Source organism: Helianthus annuus, chromosome 4 (genome assembly GCF_002127325.2).
Source record: "Helianthus annuus cultivar XRQ/B chromosome 4, HanXRQr2.0-SUNRISE, whole genome shotgun sequence".
Lineage (NCBI taxonomy): Eukaryota > Viridiplantae > Streptophyta > Magnoliopsida > Asterales > Asteraceae > Helianthus > Helianthus annuus.
Window position 1 is genome coordinate 20,718,758 of NC_035436.2, and position 21,025 is coordinate 20,739,782.

At 40.7% G+C, this 21,025-nt stretch overlaps 1 protein-coding gene across 1 annotated transcript; it reads right to left on the reverse strand.

The window, feature by feature from the left end:
- Window positions 1–751: 751 nt before the first annotated feature.
- Window positions 752–15,935, reverse strand: LOC110866729. Its single transcript, XM_022115874.1, has 2 exons — window positions 15,564–15,935; window positions 752–1,285 (listed from the first exon to the last, which is right to left on the reverse strand). The coding sequence occupies exons 1-2, from the start codon at window positions 15,933–15,935 to the stop codon at window positions 752–754; spliced, it is 906 nt and encodes a 301-aa protein (XP_021971566.1).
- Between the last annotated feature and the right edge of the window lie 5,090 nt (window positions 15,936–21,025).

The following is a 21,025-nucleotide window of genomic DNA, read 5'->3' on the forward strand; positions in this document are numbered from 1 at the left end:
TTATCCTCTTATCTTATCTTCTACATTTTTAATCTGTAAGTGTATAATGTGTTCGCATGATTCAAAAAACCAAAACAAATACTATTCAATGTATAACCTAGTTCATTAGGTAGTGTGTAGGGATGAGCTTGGTATCAGCCGGTATCGGTATCGAAAATACTGGTACCAAAAAATAGGTACTCGTACCGAAAATACCTATTACGTTACGGTTTGGTATTGTTACCAGTTCGGTAGCGATAACAGACCGGTAATTAAAGGAAAAACCGGTAAATACCGGTATCGAACCGGACCGGTACCAAAAATCGAGTTGGTTTGGGAAATTCGATATCAGTATCGGTTCCGAACTGGTACCCGATACCATTTGTTAATCCCTAAGGGGAGGGGATGGTCACTAGTGATAGAATTCTATCACTCCCAATATCCAATCAACTCATATCATGTCATCACCCAATATTCTATCACTAGTGATAGAATTGTAGTGGGGGTGGTCACTAGTGATAGAATTCTATCACTCCCCAATTTTTATAATTTTTATTTTAAAATTAGAAATTAACAATAAAACACTAAATTATAAATTTCATTAAAATTAAAAAATAAATTACATAGCAAAATAAAAAACAACTAAACATTGAAAAAAAAACTAAACGGGTGGCATCTCCCAACCCCACTTTGCGCAAATCTCGCGCTTTTGTTGAATTACAATTGACTTAAACGGTTCGTCGAGATGGGCGTGCTTTTCACACAAGATTTTTCAATCATTTTGTCTTTCAACCGTTTTCAAGTGTCCCATGTAGGCCTGCTCGCGTTCAATTTTTACGGACATAATTTTATCTTTTCTTTCTTCGGCCTTCTGGTATCGCGTCATTTTCTCCTCTTCGATTCTAAAGATCGACTCCGCCACCGCTTCCTTTCCTTTGCTTGACGATTCACCACTTTTCTTGCGTCGTGGCCTTGTGGGTGTATCTTCTTCAACGGGGTCGTCAACGGGTTGATCGGGTTCGTCAAGGGGGTAGTCGTTTAAGTTCATTTGGGGCAAGTTATCCGATGCGGAAGTCGTGTAGTTCCCCGAATCGGATGTCTTTGATCCTTTTCGAACCTCCTCGTTTTTTGGAGCCGTAGGACCACGCATGTCAACCAACTCAACCGGGACCCACTTCGGGTGATTTCTCACAACTTCCCATGCCGTCACGTGTGGAAAACTCCTCTTTTTGTAGAGATCGCAACACTTTTCGATGGCTTGTTGCATGATTGTCGCCTCGCTCGCTCCACTTTGTGGGTTTTGGTTCTACAAAAAATATAAAAGGTAATGTATTTTAAAAAAAAATTCTGTTTAAAAAAAACAGTTTTCTGTTATTTTATAAAAAAAACAGTTTTCTGTATTTTTTTAATTATGTTTTCTGTTTTTTTTATAAAAAATTACTGTTTTTGGTTTTTTTTTAACAAAACTGTTTTCTGTTTTTTTTTTAAACTGTTTTCTGTTTTTTTAAAAAATAAACTGTTTTCTGTTTTATTTAAAAAAACAGTTTCTTTTTTTTAAAAAACTGTTTCTGTTTTTTTTAAATAAACTGTTTTTGTTTATTTAAAAGAAATAACTGTTTTCTGTTATATTTAAGAGTAAATTGCCATTTTAGTCCTTGAGTTTTATCCAAATTTGCCATTTTAGTCTAAATAGTTTTTTTTTTGCCTCTGGGTCCCTGACTTTTCCCTTTTATTGCCATTTTGATCACATACACTAACTCCATCTAAAAACTCCATCTTTAACCAGGGGTATTTTGGGGATTTTCATTTTAAATGTTTTCAATTGCCATTTTGATCCAATTCCAAAAAATCAAAAAAAAATCCAAAAAATCAAAAAAATTCCAAAAAATTCTAAAAAATCATAAAAATTCTAAAAAATTCTAAAAAATCCGTTTCGGCGCGAACCATTTCGAACCCGAACCGTTTCGAGCTGAACCGTTTCGACGCGAACCGTTTCGACCCGAACCGTGTCGAGCTGAACCGTTTCGACCCGTACCGTTTCGACCCGAACCGTTTCGACCGGTACCGTTTCGACCCGAACCGTTTCGACCCGTACCGTTTCGACCCGAACCGTTTCGACCCGTACCGTTTCGACCCGAACCGTTTCGAGCCGAACCGTTTCGAGCCGAACCGTTTCGAGCCGTACCGTTTCGACGCGAACCGTTTCGACCCGTACCGTTTCGAACCGAACCGTTTCGACCAGTACCGGTTCGACCCGAACCGGTTCAGGTCGAAACGGTTCAGCTCGAAACGGTTCGGTTCGAAACGGTTAGGTTCGTAACGGTTCGGCTCGAAACGGTTCGGCTCGAAACGGTTCGGCTCGAAACGGTACGGGTCGAAATGGTTCAGCTCGAAACGGTTCGGGTTCGAAACGGTTCGCGCCGAAACGGATTTTTTGGATTTTTTAGAATTTTTATGATTTTTTAGAATTTTTTGGAATTTTTTTGATTTTTTGGAATTTTTTTGATTTTTTAGAATTGGATCAAAATGGCAATTGAAAACATTTAAAATGAAAATACCCAAAATACCCCTGGTTAAAGATGGAGTTAGTGTATGTGATCAAAATGGCAACAAAAGGAAAAAGTCGGGGACCCAGAGGCAAAAAAAAAACTATTTGGACTAAAATGACAAATTTGGACAAAACTCAGGGACTAAAATGGCAATTTACTCTATATTTAAAAAACAGTTTCTTTTTTTTGAATAACAGTTTTATGTATTTTTTTAAAAAGTGTTTCTGTTAAAAAAACAGTTTTCGGTATTTATTATAAAAAAACTGTTTTTTTTAATAAGAGTTTAAAAAAAGATTTAAACTTTATAAAAAAAACATATCTTTTGAATGAAACAAGCGTTAAACTTACTAATTTTCCCATTCAAATCCATCCATTTCGACGTCATTTGGTCCATGTTTCGTTGCTTTGCACCGGGAAGTCGGCTAAAATGATTAATGACCCGTCTCCAAAACGTATCATTTCTTTGCTCGTTGGCATGTTTCTTGCTCTCCGAGATGTGGAAGTACGCCTTCACCAAGGACACCTCCTCCTCGCTCGTCCAATGTTATCGGACGGTTGGGACAATTTCTTGAACGTCATTATTTTCTTCTTCTTCCTCTTCCTCTTCTTCTTGTTGTTCTTGAACGTAATCATCATCTTCATCGTCGTCAAGACTTTGTTGTGGTTCACGATACGCGTTTGCAAAATGATGGATGACGGTTTGGTTTCTAGTAGTGGGTCGAGTTGGTGGGGTTGGGTTTGATACGTTTGGGGTTGAAATTGATGAGGTTGAAACGGTGGAACAAACGGTTGGTTTTGATACGCTTGCGATTGAAAGGGTGGATATTGTTGGGTTTGAAAGGGTGGGACTTGGTCGGGTTCGTCTTGCAACCTAAAGCGCGTCGGCTCGCCAAGATTCGCTCGAACCTTGGGTCTTACGGGATTTTTCTTCGTACCCTAACCTCTTTTTTTCGAACCCCCACCTTTCTTGCTTGAATCTTCCATGTTTCTTGTAAAATTATTTAGATTGAGTTGGATAGTTTGTTGATTTTTTGTATTGAGTGTGAGAATAGTTGAAGAGTTTGTTGATTTTTTGTATTGAGTAGGTTGGATTTTATATAAAAAAAGGTTTCAAAAATCATCCCAAACGGTCAAAAAAAATAGCCCAAACGGTCAAAAAAACAAGCCAAACGTCCCTTTCCCACGTTCCATTTTCGAAATTCAACGCGTGATATTTAGTACGCGTTGAAAAAACAACGCGTGATAAAGACGGTGGCGACGGTGTTCGTTAATATTCAATGCGTGATGGGGTGGCCATCACGGACCACCCCGCCTCTCCTAAGTGTATGGTTGGTATAGTAAGTTTTAAGACATAATTAGTGAATATATTTTTTGGATGACTCTAAATGTACCCCTTTCTTACCGGTTATAGCCGACTTATTAAAGAAAAAGTGACGAACCTTACCTGTAAATATGTGAAAGAAGACGATACATTTAGTAGCATTTGTTTTTTCTAATCAAAAGTAATGAATTTTTATATTATAAAGGTTTTCAACATATGCTCTCTCTAGTCTAAATAATATACTGCCTAAAGGTAAAAAGTGTGTTCACTATTCAATAATTAAATAAACTATGAAAACTGATTTATTTATTTATTTATTTATTTTGTATTTACTTACCTAATGAATATATAACTGAACGCATTTCTTAATTATATTTTATCCCATCATTATTTCTTAACAAAATCACTCCATGACCCTAAATAAAGAAAGACTAAATTATAATTTTTTGTCCTCTATCAAACTTATAATTATAGATCAAGTCTTTTAAATTTTTCACTTTCACTCGTGTTCTTTATTTGAAAACTTGTCACGTTATTTGTCCTTTACACTTAACTCCTTCCAAACTCAGTAAATGACTAGCTGCACATGAGGGTAGATATGTTAATCCGACTACCACCACCGTCGTCCCCATCAACATCACCATATCGAACAAAGCACCACCATCGTAGGGTGTTGGGTGAACAAAGGTTTCATATATGAAGGTTCCAAGGGTTGACGAAGGTGAATGAGGGTTTTAGCTCTGAGAGTTTTAGGGGATGAAGAGGTGAGAGGGGGGGGGGACAACGGTAATGGTGGTGGTCGGCTTGTGTGGTTCTAATGTCAAATTTCTAATCAAAATGGTGCGACAACGGTGGTAGTGACAGATTTAGTTGCTAGAAACCCAAGGGGCAGCGATGGTCTTTGTTTTGAGAGTCCAGTGGGGAAGTCCAACAGCGGTCTCTATATATATGTATATATAGAGAAAGATATAGAAGAATATGGATATGTGAATATTAACACCCATTTATAATATATATTAGTCATATCATATTTAAATAGCTACTTGCATACTACACTTTACATGGAATATAAATGATTTTTAGAGTTGGGGGTCTAAGTAGTAGTAGCAACCTCTCTAACTATTAGCGTACACGAAAATTTTGCTGTCGTCACATCATTTTCAGACCCTATCATTAGCTTTCATCATGAGTGAGATTTTATTGGATATGTATGTGTATTTGTTTATCGTATTAAGAATCTAATACCAGTTAGTGATTATAGACAAAAAAATATGTCAAACCTTCAAATCGTACCATCTTGGTTAGTCCGGTTAACCCTAACATACCAACCAGTTTTGGTTGATATTTTTCAAAACAACTAGTGTCACACCCCCAAAATCCCACACGCGGAGTACCACCGCTTGGAGGCGTGACATGACCAGGATCAAGCCATCAATCATATCAAACATAGTATTTAATAATCAAAAGTAGTTAATACAATTCATAAAGATATGACTGATGTTTCAAAACCAAACATTGTTTAAATAGCGGAAGCATAGTAATAAAATTCTCAAATGTAGTTATGAGTTCAATTAACGTTCACTATCCAATTCCCACAACGACCTGCTCCTTCCTTGTGCAAGCTCCATTATGTACCTAAGGTCCTGCAAGGCATGCAGCAGATAATCAACAAACTAGTTGAGCGAGTTCACAGTTAATAGTTTAGTTTGGGTAATAGTGCGTTCGTTCAGTTAAGTTTCATATCGTATCAGTTCCATCGCGGCCTCCCAGGCATGTGTGCGAAGATTAGGTTCGTTAGTTCGCGACCGTAGTCTTTACCGACCAGGGTGTGTGCGAAGGCGGTTAATCAGTTCGCGACCATAGTCTTTACCGACCAGGGTGTGTGCGAAGGCAGTTGATTAGTTCGTTCGCGACCATAGTCTTTACCGACCAGGGTGTGTGCGAAGGCAGTTCGTAAGCATCAACAGTTTAATCGTTCGTTATAATATCAAAGTATGCACAAGTAATCATCCAACCCATTCCCACCCTGGGAACCCATGCCTTGGCTCGTGTGAACTCACCTTGGTTTGCTCGGTATGCTAGGCTCTAGGGTTTATCAAACGTCTAAGTCCGTTATACACGACCTAGAATATGTTGCACACAATATGATGTGAGTGTTTGCATGCAATTAGGGTTTGCGAGTGATTGGTAATCAAGCAATTGTGTTCTGTGTGTGTATTGTGTACATGATGTTATCACTTAGAATGGTCATACATGCACGAACATACAATTGTGCTCAATATCATACGATCATATACATAGAATCATATATCACGTAACCAGCTCGTCGTATTCACATAATTCATGCGTCACGCCATTGCTTTCACATCTCAGTCTAGTATTGAGGTTAATCTAATTTTCACCGTTAAGTTATTCAGCATATTGGCAGTGTTATTAAACTTCACAAGTTTAACGAAGTCAAGGATTTAATAAAGTGTCATGCGCAGCTTAACAGATTAATTATCATCAATCATGCAGTTCATTGCTTTCAAGTTGTACATCACACAACAAGATGGGCCTTGCCATTCCACAACTCAGACAAGTGTGTGTGTGGGGGGGGTTCCCCTGTTTAAAAGTTGAATCATGAAACAAGCAATTCAAACTCAGACAGGTGAGGGTTAGACTCAGATAGTTTGTGTGAGAGTGTAAAAAGTCGGGCATGGGCCAAGCCCCTTAACAAACTCGGACTACATAAAAAAAACAAAGTGAAGGTCGGACTAATGTCCATCATAAAGCTCGGACACTAGACATGATAAAAAGGTCGGACCAATGAGCAAAGTAAAGCTCGGACACTTAATGGTTATAACAAACTCGGAGCTTAGATGTTTATATATATAAACTCGGACCCATGCTATGCAATCATAATTCATAATTTATAAACTCATGCGATCATCCTCAGGTTCAAAAGAGTACAGCATAACCAGCAAACATTAGATTATTATGATCCCTAATATACAAGTTAGTTCACCCCATATGCTCATTATCATGGCTTTTATCAATTCCAACATTAATGGCCGACAATTGTTAATGTTCTCATAATGCTACTGGACCAAAATATGTAGTGGCTGCCACAATATATCACATATAATATCACATATGCAAAAAGAAGACCTAATTGCCTAGTGGTCGACACCCTTCACCAACCGTCAATCCTCATTGGACCAAATAGTGCACCACCCAAGCTTCTCATAGGACCAAACAAGTAATCACATCAGTTATCAATTCTCTAACAATCATGATCATTTCAAATCGGCAGTTCCACATATGTTTTAATAGTAACCATAATCTACCAGTCACTTTTCATCGTATCATCAACATCTAAGGATCATTCATTAATTAGTCAATGGCACATGACAAGTTGTCAGATCATTATCATCTTCATGCCAAACAAGAACCAACGACATAATATAGCAATTGTTACTCGACCATCATTTAACAAATCAAGTCATCATAACACCATCAGATCATTCATGGAAAAACATAATAAAATCTCATAACATCAGCATATCGAAATCAAGAATCAAACCACTGAACGAAAGAGAATCACTAACCGAGACTAAGAATGGTCGACAAAAAGGGATTTGGCTTCGGATGCAAAGAGAGTTGCCGTCGTACACATGGAGGCTCTAGGGTTTTGGTTTCTGTTCCTTAAACTTTTACGTGAACTGGGGAACAATATAATTAAAATCAATTACTAATGGGCCAAAGCCCAACTTGTTTTTGCCGACTACTTATGGGACGGAAACACTTTGGTGTTTTTGTGGGGAGAATGCTTTCTGGTGGGGTGTTTTCGGGTGTAGGGTTCCACGATCAAACAATACAATATACATATAACATCTATATACACATCACCCAACACGTGTATTGCACATAAAATAATTATAAAAGCACCCTTAACACCTACCATACGAAACATATTAGTCACACAACGATTTAACATATTACCAACGTGTACAGTTGTGAAACAAACAAGTCGTGTCAATAAACGATCTAAACAATTAACGTGCAATGCTACGAAGATGGAATCTCATAAACTCGAGTTGTCACATTATCCCCAACTTGAAAGAAATTTCGTCCCGAAATTTAGCATGCGGTTACTGAGGAAGCTAGGTAAGTTGTATTGTTTACTGGTTTTCCTGGGGTGTCACATCATCCCCCCGTTGATTTGGAATTTCGTCCCGAAATTCCGCAGTAGTAGCTTCAGTCCCAGTAGTGGTTGCATTGGTTCCGAATAACCGGGGGTACTTTTCTGTCATCTGGTCTCCGCTTTCCCAGGTGTACTCTGGGCCACGTTTGGAGTTCTAACGAACTCGGACAAGAGGGATTCTCTTGTGTTTGAGGACCTTAACATCCCGGTCCGTGATTTCCATTGGTCCCTCGACGAACTGCAACCGCTCGTCGATAGTGAGTTCCTTAAAAGGAACTATGAGGGTCTCATCTGACAGGCACTTCTTCAGATTCGACACGTGAAATACGTTGTGAACTGTACCGAGTTCAGCTGGTAGGTTTAGTCTGTAGGCTACTGGGCCTATTATTTCAGTGATTTTCGAACGGTCCAACATACCGTGGATTGAGTTTGCCTCGTTTACCAAATCGAACCACACCCTTCCAGGGTGAAACTTAGAGTAAAACCCGGTCCCCGACCTGAAATTCCAATGGCTTCCTTCGCTTATCTGCGTAGCTTTTCTGGCGATCACGAGCTGTCGCCATGCGTTGTCGTATTCGTGCTATTCGTTCAGTAGCATCAACTACCATATTCTGGTCCTGTAATCTGACTATCCCCCACCTCTGCCCAACAAAGAGGTGACCGGCATTTACGCCCGTACAATGCCTCGAATGGAGCGGCTTGTATGCTGGTGTGGTAACTGTTATTGTATGAAAACTCCACTAAAGGGAGGTGCTTTTCCCAGCTGTTGCCGAAATCGATAACACACGCCCGAAGCATGTCTTCTAGAGTTTGAATCGTGTGCTCAGATTGCCCATCCGTCTGAGGATGATACGCTGTGCTCATGTCTAACCGTGAGCCGAAAGATTTGTGCATCGCTTGCCATAGCTCTGACGTGAATCGTGCGTCCCGATCCGAAATGATGGAGGTGGGCACCCCGTGCCTCGAAACAACTTCCTTAAGATAGGTGTCTGCGAGAGTGGAGAACTTATCCGTTTCCTTTATAGCCAGGAAGTGTGCAGACTTGGTGAGTCGATCCACGATCACCCATATCGTATCGTTCCCACGCTGAGATCTAGGTAGTCCCGTAACGAAATCCATGGAAATTTCTTCCCATCTCCATTGTGGTATCCTGGGTTGCTGAAGTAGACCCGCTGGTTTCTGATATTCGACCTTGACCCTTGCACAGGTCAAGCATTTACTGACATAGGTAGCAATGTGGGCCTTCATGCTAGGCCACCAATATGTGGTTCTGATGTCGTGGTACATTTTATCCGCCCCGGGATGTACTGAGTAGCGAGACTTGTGAGCTTCGTCCATCACAAGCTCTCGTAAACCGCCATAGAGTGGGACCCAAATACGCCCCGTTACATAGTATGCGCCGTCTTCCTTTTGTTCCATTTGTTGCCTTGAGCCGCGTAAAGCTTCAGCTTTGACGTTTTCGGGTTTCAATGCTTCCACCTGAGCATCTCGTATTTGTGCAGGAAGACTAGACTGGATCGTAAGCTGTAGCGCTCGCACGCGCTTAGGTAAGGTGTCTTTCCGACTGAGAGCATCAGCCACAACATTGGCTTTGCCTGGATGGTACTTGATGGCGCATTCATAGTCGTTCAGTAGTTCAACCCATCTTCGTTGACGCATGTTCAAATCCTTTTGCTTAAGGATATGCTCGAGACTCCTGTGATCGGTGTAAATCGTGCACCTGGTACCGTACAGGTAGTGTCGCCATATCTTAAGCGCGAAAACAACAGCTCCCAGCTCTAAATCGTGCGTCGTATAAGTCCGTTCATGAACCTTGAGTTGCCGAGAAGCGTAGGCTATCACTTTATCACGTTGCATCAACACACATCCAAGACCCTGGATGGATGCATCACAGTATACCACGAAGTCATCTGTGCCCTCTGGCAATGAAAGAATAGGTGCGCTGCAAAGCCTATCCTTTAAGTACTGAAAAGCGGTCTCTTGCGTATTACCCCATCTGTAAACGACACCTTTCTGTGTTAGCATAGTAAGTGGTTGCGCGATCTTTGAGAAGTCTTTGATAAATCGCCTGTAGTAACCCGCCAAACCCAAGAATTGGCGTATTTCTGTCGGTGTACGCGGTGCTGGCCAGTTTCTGATCGAATCAACCTTGGATGGATCGACATGAATCCCATCCTTGTTCACCACATGGCCTAAGAAGTGGACTTCACGAAGCCAGAAGTCGCATTTTGAAAACTTGGCGTACAGTTGCTCCTTCCGAAGAAGTTCCAAAATAAGACGTAGGTGTCGCTCGTGCTCTTCCTGACTCTTGGAGTAAATCAGGATGTCGTCGATGAAAACAATGACGAACTTGTCGAGATAGGGTTTGCACACCCTGTTCATAAGATCCATGAAGACTGCAGGCGCGTTCGTAAGCCCGAATGGCATGACCAGAAACTCGTAATGACCGTAGCGAGTTCTGAAAGCGGTTTTGGAGACGTCCTCATCCCGGACTCTCAGCTGATGATACTCTGACCTCAAATCTATCTTGGAGTGATAACACGACCCTTGCAACTGGTCGAATAGGTCATCTATGCGTGGAAGAGGATAACGGTTCTTCACCGTCACCTTATTGAGTTCGCGGTAGTCGATGCACATCCTGAACGTACCGTCTCTCTTCTTTACAAGTAACACTGGAGCTCCCCAAGGCGAAGAGCTTGGACGAATAAATCCCTTATCCAAGATTCCTGGTAGCTGCGTCGATAGTTCTTCCGATTCTGGTGGAGCTAAGCGATACGGTGCTCGAGCTATGGGTGCTGCTCCTGGAGCGAGCTCGATTTGAAATTCGTCCTGATGATGCGGCGGTAGACCAGGTAAAACCTTGCGAGACACCTGAGGAAAGTCGCGTACAACTGAATGGTCTTCCAACTTCTTTTCTTTCGCTGATGAGTCAGTAACGAGAGCCAAAGTTGCGGTGTGGCCCTTCCGCAAACATTCCTGAGCCTTCAAGAAAGAGGTGATGCCAACCACGGCACCACTCTTGTCGCCTTGAGCTTCGAGAGGTTCTTGACCAGAACGAGGAATGCGAACAATCTTTTCTTTGTATAGGATTTCTGCTTGCTGTTGCATGCTGGCGATTCCGATGTGTAAGCCGTGGGCTCCCGAATCCTTAGCTTATGCTGTGCTCTGGCGATCACTATTCTTGTGCTGCTGTTGTGCTTGAGACCGAACGGTAGCTGAACCCTTGCTGGAATACCCATCCCATTTCCGCTTGTTGTCACTAGGAGTAGCGGGAGTAGCAGAAGTGGTAGCGGTAGTAATAGCGCTGATACAACTAGGCAGCCTGTTCTGTTCCACTGCCTGATCCGTGAGGCGATGAGCAAGACACTGAATGTCTTGGATTTTGTCGAGGTTAGCCGATGTAGCTTGGCTCTGAATCTCTGAGGCTAGACCCTTGAGGTACAATTCGATACGCTTGTTTGGAGGGTCCACCATGGTTGGACACAAGATGGTCAATTCGTTCGACTGTTTCGTATAAGCTTCAATTTCTGACCCCGTCATTTTCCAATGATAGAGCTCCACTCCCAACTTGTGGATGTCATCACACGTGTAGTATTCCCTTATAATGTGTTCTTTGAATTCGTTCCATGGGGTGGCGTTAGCAGCTGCCAACCCTAGTACCCGTACTTGCGCGTTCCACCAGATTAGCGCGATTTCCTCCAAAGTACCAGTGGCGTACTTGACCCTGCGAGTCTCAGGGCATACACACATCCCGAATACTAACTCGAGCTTCCCAAACCAATGGAGTAGTCCCACTGCTCCTTCTGTGCCACTGAATGTGCTTGGACGATAGTCCATGAAGTTCTTGAATGTGCAGACAGGTTGCTATGCGTTCCGACCCGTTGCGCGAGAAAGATAGGTCAAGGTTAAGCGCGAGAGTTGGGTCATGAGAGTAGGATCAACATCCTAGGATAGGTCTGGGTTAGCAGGTTATACCTCCTGCTTGTGCGGCTGCAAGTGCCGCAGCAACTTGTTCGTTAATGAGAGCCGTCAACTGGGCTTGAGTCATGTTAACACGTCCAGACATGATCGAACAGTAAAGGTAGCATAAGTATGAATGGTTCGCGAGTAGTGCGATGATAGAAAAGTGTAGGCACATAGGTGTTCTCAAGTAGTATCTAGTAGTGAGCAAAGTAAAGTAAGCATACTACGAGCAAAGTTCTATGCAATTCTAGCATGTAGGCAATAAACATAAACCTTATTACCTAGGATGTCGAGTCTTGCACGTGGAGCGAAGCGTCGTTGTGGATCGTTGAGAGCACTGTTCTGGTTATAGTCTGGTTTTAATAAAAACGTTTTCCCCATATTAAAACCAAGTTCTCTATAACCAATGGCTCTGATACCAATCTGTCACACCCCCAAAATCCCACACGCGGAGTACCACCGCTTGGAGGCGTGACATGACCAGGATCAAGCCATCAATCATATCAAACATAGTATTTAATAATCAAAAGTAGTTAATACAATTCATAAAGATATGACTGATGTTTCAAAACCAAACATTGTTTAAATAGCGGAAGCATAGTAATAAAATTCTCAAATGTAGTTATGAGTTCAATTAACGTTCACTATCCAATTCCCACAACGACCTGCTCCTTCCTTGTGCAAGCTCCATTATGTACCTAAGGTCCTGCAAGGCATGCAGCAGATAATCAACAAACTAGTTGAGCGAGTTCACAGTTAATAGTTTAGTTTGGGTAATAGTGCGTTCGTTCAGTTAAGTTTCATATCGTATCAGTTCCATCGCGGCCTCCCAGGCATGTGTGCGAAGATTAGGTTCGTTAGTTCGCGACCGTAGTCTTTACCGACCAGGGTGTGTGCGAAGGCGGTTAATCAGTTCGCGACCATAGTCTTTACCGACCAGGGTGTGTGCGAAGGCAGTTGATTAGTTCGTTCGCGACCATAGTCTTTACCGACCAGGGTGTGTGCGAAGGCAGTTCGTAAGCATCAACAGTTTAATCGTTCGTTATAATATCAAAGTATGCACAAGTAATCATCCAACCCATTCCCACCCTGGGAACCCATGCCTTGGCTCGTGTGAACTCACCTTGGTTTGCTCGGTATGCTAGGCTCTAGGGTTTATCAAACGTCTAAGTCCGTTATACACGACCTAGAATATGTTGCACACAATATGATGTGAGTGTTTGCATCCAATTAGGGTTTGCGAGTGATTGGTAATCAAGCAATTGTGTTCTGTGTGTGTATTGTGTACATGATGTTATCACTTAGAATGGTCATACATGCACGAACATACAATTGTGCTCAATATCATACGATCATATACATAGAATCATATATCACGTAACCAGCTCGTCGTATTCACATAATTCATGCGTCACGCCATTGCTTTCACATCTCAGTCTAGTATTGAGGTTAATCTAATTTTCACCGTTAAGTTATTCAGCACATTGGCAGTGTTATTAAACTTCACAAGTTTAACGAAGTCAAGGATTTAATAAAGTGTCATGCGCAGCTTAACAGATTAATTATCATCAATCATGCAGTTCATTGCTTTCAAGTTGTACATCACACAACAAGATGGGCCTTGCCATTCCACAACTCAGACAAGTGTGTGTGTGGGGGGGGGTTCCCCTGTTTAAAAGTTGAATCATGAAACAAGCAATTCAAACTCAGACAGGTGAGGGTTAGACTCAGATAGTTTGTGTGAGAGTGTAAAAAGTCGGGCATGGGCCAAGCCCCTTAACAAACTCGGACTACATAAAAAAAACAAAGTGAAGGTCGGACTAATGTCCATCATAAAGCTCGGACACTAGACATGATAAAAAGGTCGGACCAATGAGCAAAGTAAAGCTCGGACACTTAATGGTTATAACAAACTCGGAGCTTAGATGTTTATATATATAAACTCGGACCCATGCTATGCAATCATAATTCATAATTTATAAACTCATGCGATCATCCTCAGGTTCAAAAGAGTACAGCATAACCAGCAAACATTAGATTATTATGATCCCTAATATACAAGTTAGTTCACCCCATATGCTCATTATCATGGCTTTTATCAATTCCATCATTAATGGCCGACAATTGTTAATGTTCTCATAATGCTACTGGACCAAAATATGTAGTGGCTGCCACAATATATCACATATAATATCACATATGCAAAAAGAAGACCTAATTGCCTAGTGGTCGACACCCTTCACCAACCGTCAATCCTCATTGGACCAAATAGTGCACCACCCAAGCTTCTCATAGGACCAAACAAGTAATCACATCAGTTATCAATTCTCTAACAATCATGATCATTTCAAATCGGCAGTTCCACATATGTTTTAATAGTAACCATAATCTACCAGTCACTTTTCATCGTATCATCAACATCTAAGGATCATTCATTAATTAGTCAATGGCACATGACAAGTTGTCAGATCATTATCATCTTCATGCCAAACAAGAACCAACGACATAATATAGCAATTGTTACTCGACCATCATTTAACAAATCAAGTCATCATAACACCATCAGATCATTCATGGAAAAACATAATAAAATCTCATAACATCAGCATATCGAAATCAAGAATCAAACCACTGAACGAAAGAGAATCACTAACCGAGACTAAGAATGGTCGACAAAAAGGGATTTGGCTTCGGATGCAAAGAGAGTTGCCGTCGTACACATGGAGGCTCTAGGGTTTTGGTTTCTGTTCCTTAAACTTTTACGTGAACTGGGGAACAATATAATTAAAATCAATTACTAATGGGCCAAAGCCCAACTTGTTTTTGCCGACTACTTATGGGACGGAAACACTTTGGTGTTTTTGTGGGGAGAATGCTTTCTGGTGGGGTGTTTTCGGGTGTAGGGTTCCACGATCAAACAATACAATATACATATAACATCTATATACACATCACCCAACACGTGTATTGCACATAAAATAATTATAAAAGCACCCTTAACACCTACCATACGAAACATATTAGTCACACAACGATTTAACATATTACCAACGTGTACAGTTGTGAAACAAACAAGTCGTGTCAATAAACGATCTAAACAATTAACGTGCAATGCTACGAAGATGGAATCGCATAAACTCGAGTTGTCACAACTAGTTCTTTGGCCAAGAGTATTCAATAAAGTTATTGAATCGATGTTAGCTTCGAAATTAGAAACAGAGTACAGAAGAGGAATTTCGCACAATCAAAGCTACTTCATTGATAACCACCAACTAATCATTTATACACGGACTCAACTAACTCACCTGCCTACTAACCGATTCCAACTATCTAACAGAAACTTATTACATTTTTGACACAATTAGTCCCTATACTTCTATTTATTACACTTCTATCTAAAACAATAGTAAGACAACTCCCCTCCTTAACAAATTTCTTTTCCTCAAGAAATAAAGCTTGGAAAACGCAACTTGAACTCATCTAGATACTCCCATGATGCTTCTGAAATAGGAAGATCTTGCCAATGAACCAATATTTGCTGAACTATCTTATCATTTCGACGTACCACTCTCTTATCCACCACAGCTCTTGGTTGTAACACAAAGCGATGACCAGTTGGTAATGGTAACACAGGTACATTGTTTCCATAAGCTTTTTTTAACAGTGATACATGAAACACTGGATGAATTTGCGAAGTTGCCGGCGAATCCAACTTATAGGCAACACTACCCACTTTCTCCAATACTAAGAAGGGACCAAAGTAACGAGGCCCTAGCTTAGAATATTTGTTGACCCGCAGAGATGTTTGAACAAACGACTGCAACTTCAAATAAACCCAATCCCCAACTTCAAAAGATCTCTCACTTCTATTCTTATCCGCATATTGTTTCATACGGTTCCTTGCCTGCACTAGAGACTGTTTTAACTGAGTTAACATCACTTCCCTATCTCTATGTAACACCTCTACTGCAGCCACGGTAGTATCCCCAACAATATATGGAATATGTATAGGAGGGGGAAACCATATAAGGCTTCAAAAGGACTGATCTTGATCGCAGAATGATAAGTAACATTATACCACCATTCAGCTAAGCTCAACCATTTCACCCATTGTTTCGGATCATGCATACACATACACCGCAAATACGTCTCTAAACAGCGATTAAGAACCTCCGTTTGCCCATCACTCTGTGGATGATATGCAGTGGAAAAAGACAACTGTACCCCTTGTAAACGCATGAATTCTTTCCAGAACTGACTCAAAAATACTGAATCTCTATCAGACACAATTGTCATAGGACACCCATGTAATTTGAACACTGAATCCATAAATACCTGAGCCACTTGAGGAGCAGTATATGTGTAGGATCGATTTATGACCCAAACGAGTCGATCAGAAGAGATCTTAGACTGAATCAGAGGCGGAATTCATTGATTCAGTCTTTGTTTAGCTTGTATATCACTAGAATCACTATTAATTGTCTCTGTTTATTGATCTAATCACAATTTACAAGCTGGAGACACTTCGACAGAGCTTCGCCGTCGGAAACAAGACTATTACATCTGATCTCGCTTGAAGGACTATTTATAGGCATGTGATTCCGCTTGAACATGCTCAAGCGGAATTACATCTCAAGCGGAATCACCACTATTTAATTTCAAGCGGAATTAGAAGCTTGATTTCGCTTGAAATGACCATGTGTCATTTCAAGCGGAATTACCTATAAAAACCCATTTCTCGTTTTACGTGCACTGATCTATCAGTTCTAACCTAAGACTCGAACGAAGATGAAGTCGACAGACAACTGCACCAACAGACTCCCCATTGAATGTTGACGGAATCTTCAGTGAGAGTCTTCAACATGACGAATCTTCAATCTTGATCGGTCTTCTTTCTTTCTTAGCATGTACCAGGATCTTCTCTTTGGCTCAAACCTCGTCAGACTCCCCCTTTCATCATGCTGGGATCGCTGTCTGGAATTAGCTATCACCTTGAGATCAATCCCTGGCTTGTTCTCTGATTAAGCTCTCCACAGGTTCTGAATTGCATCCTGGTTTTCCGTAGCAACAGGATCAGAAACCTTTCTTTCACCTACACACATCTCAACCACTTATAAACAAAATTTATCTCATTTAAAATCTTATCAAAAATTGAAACATTCTAAATTCTGATTCAAATTAACGAATCATCTAAATATTTCAAAATTTCCAACTCAAACACTCTTTTCCAAACCATCAGTTCGTCATGTTTAGCCTTTAAATTTTGAAAATCAGCCCTTCATCATCAGTTGTCGAAAATCTTTTTGGATTTTTCAAAATATGTAAACTAAACAGAAATTTAAATGCAGGAATAAAATATGTACAAACATTATTTTTGTGAGTTTGTGAAAGAGGATCATATCAGTTTTTGATACAAATCACTAGCACCGTTAAGCTTTAATCATTTTAAGTTCTAAGCGATTCACATAGATTGACGATATTGTTGTCCACTTAAACTCAATCTAAAAACTTTCGAAATGCTTACCGATAAGTTAAGGTATATTAATTATGCACTAAGTTCTTATGGACCCCACGATCTCAGCATATCCCCTCATCATGCAATACACTGACTCAAGTAATGCCTTTAAACTTTGATCAACTGTGATTTGTGCGAAAACAACGCAGAATGTTTAAACATTAACAATCAGGTCGATACTTCCGTATACGCAGAGAAAGTCCAATGTTTAAACAAAATAAGAAAAAATAAAAACAAGTTGAAATTGTTTAGGCTTTAACCACCAGGTCGATACTTCCATATACACAGAGGAGGTCCAAAGCTTAAACGAAACACCAAAGAAAATAAAGCAGAACGTTTAGGCACTAACATCCAGGTCGATACTCACATATACGCAGAGGATGTCCAATGCTTAAACAAAATAAAGAAATAAAACAAGTTTAAATCTTTGCAAAAGAAATACACAATCACAGTGTCATTTTTAGCAAAGTTGTGAAAGCTCACAAACTTAACCAGTTTTTATGCTTTTTGGCATTCAACGATTACTGAGTAGGCACACAATCAAGAAGGACAAAACTAAGTACTATGCTTTCAATCATGTTTCCCACTAGAACTAGGCTTTTTCATTTATGTTTGTATCGTTGTCGCAAATCTACTAGTCTAGCTGAGCCTATCGTCACATCCTTAGTGAAATCATTTATCACGTTTGTCATTACATTTCTTTAGCATGATGTGATAGTTCATTGATTTACTATCATTTATTCTTGTATCAACAAAACTCATTTTTTGAATTTTTCAATGTTTTTACCTTTTTCAAATTTTCTAATTTTTTTTAAAATTTTACTCCCCCTAAAATCAAAATATGTTTCAATTTTGATTTTCTGGGAAAATTTGAAACAACCTGTACAAACTTGACAACTTGATGAAAATCGCTTCAATTCTCCATCCACTTGGCGTAAACAATCAGAACTCCCCCTTACAACAAAATATTTTCTCATTATGATTTCAAAACACTTAAGTTTGTTTTAATCAAAATGGTTTTTCCAGAAAAATTAGTTTGTTTACCAACCACTTGTAGGTACGGGGTCACTTCATCACATTGTTTTCTTCATCCACATGTAAAGATTTAGCATTTCCTAATTTTCTCAACACAACCACTTGAAAGAAAGATAAATCAAGTACAATTTAATGTCCTTGATTAATCTTTAAGATCGAAATATCACCGAAATGAATTTCTCAAGAAATGTGCCGATACCTGCTCCTCGCTTACCAACCTGGGAGTTCCGGCATAGTCCATCACCTGTAAAAAATTTTAACAATTTTAAAATTTTTCACAAAAAAAAAAACTATTTTAACAAGAATGATGCCGATTCCTGCTCCACGATTACAAACTTGGGAGCTCCGGCAAGTCAGGTTTTTCATTTAAACAGATTCACCCAAGCCTGACGATCCTTGTGTGTTTTGGAATTCTTGTTCAACAATGGTGGAAAATTTGCATCATCCATTGTTAGACCAGAATTCTCATTGTTTACCTCAACACATGGCTCTTCTGGTTTTGATGAACCAGATTCATCGCCTGAATGTGGCTCCTTTGACTTTGATGAGTCAACCTCATTGCCAACAACTGGCTCCTTTGTTTCTGAAGAAACAAATTCATCACCAGTTTTCATTGGTACCCAATTCTTTCTGGATCTAGGTTTTCCAAACTTATTAGCCTATGACATGAATAATCTTTCACAGTCTCTTTTATACTCGAAAACCTTGATAAAGATTTTGTCTGAAAAATTAACTTTCTTTGACTGTTTATCATTTTGCTTAGTTAATTTTTCTTTCTTTATCTTCTCTTTTTCCTTCCCTTTTGTCCTCAGATTTGCATCCAATGACTTTGATTTACTTGACTTTGTAATCGAGTTAAGCGATTCATCAGCACTCTTATTTGAACCAACTGGTGTACCCGAGGACAAAATCCTTTCGAGATATTCTCTTGCTTTCTTCCTCTTTTTCCTCAGTCTGTCTTTCTGCCCTTGTGAAAGCTTCACTTTCTGTTCTGGAACTTTTTGTTCCTTGGGCTTTTCTTTGAATTTGACTGATGACGAGGCATGACCCGCATCGGCTAACCCGACCCTGTCATTACCTACTATTTTATTATAAACAAATAATTATAAACAGTTATTCTAGAATATTCCATCTTTGCATGGAAGGTTACACAACCAAATCTCCAACTTTTTGGGAAGATCATGCAAATCCCTAACTTATCGGAGCCCATCCTAAGTTAAGAGAAACCCTAATAGTAAACTATAAATAGAGGTAAACATATAAGGTATAGATCCATCTACTCTCACACTATTTCTCTCTCTATACACATTCTTTTACTCCCAAAACCGAGACTTATTCTCACGCCGGAGGGTGGTTACAGGAATAACCCCATTCCTGTAACGAGTCCTAACGGTGTTCTGTTTTGCAGTTAAGCTGTTCGGATCGCCAGGTGTAGAAGTCCTTGTTGGATACTACCGTGAAGGTTAGTGTTTCTTCATTGGCGCCATCCGTGGGATCAGATCAGTAGCAACAACAAGACCGAACCCCAATGGCAAGTGATCAGAACATAGCAACAACACCGAGTTAGCGATGTTAACTGGCAATCCGTTGGAAGAAACAAACCCCGCTGTCTTCACGCCGGTCTCACCCATTGTAACCAGGTCACTCGACCTGGAGTTTGAGGCAGAAGGACCCCCACCAGGTTTTGCCGATACCGTCGCTGCTTCTTCTGGGACAAGAGCAACAGATTTATTTTCGTACACTCCTTTACAGCTCCAATCAGATGGACCAATCACAACGGGCATAAATGTCTTTGCCTCAACCGTAACCTCTAATGCACAGACCATACGTCACAGCACTGCGCCGGTTATCACATCTGCTAGCCCTAGCACCACTATATCGCAGGGCAGCACACCCTTCTACTATCAGCCTGCAGTTACTTACGCCATGCCGCCCTTGCATTCGGCGGCTCTTACAGCGGCGTTGTCCACGCCACCTCACCAGCCTGTGGTCATGCCCACGGGAATCATGAATGCCCCAGTAACCGCGGGAAATCAGGCTTACTTTCCCGGATATTACTTCGCACCCCCATACGGGTACTTGCCTCCATATAACACGCCAATGTATGCTCCTCAGGGAGGACCACAAGGTTATTCTCAACAGCCACAATATGCAGCGTCTATGCCGCCTTGGTGGGCTCTTCCAGCATCCCAACCAGTCTACAGTCAGACCCCTCCCTCGGCGGAGCCTTTATATGATAGAGGAAATACATCTAGACCGCGTTTCTCCCAGGAAGTGGCCCAAGCTCAACAGTCAACGTTACTCCAATCCCACTTACTGTAACCCAAGGTGTCAGCCAGGGCGGGATAACCCCTCCTGTGCAACCCATCAACGTGGAGGAAGACGAACTTACCAGGCCATATAAACCAGGAGATGCTACCTTCAAATCCAAATGCACTCGAAGGATAGCGGAAGCCCCTATCAAGGAAAAACCCAAG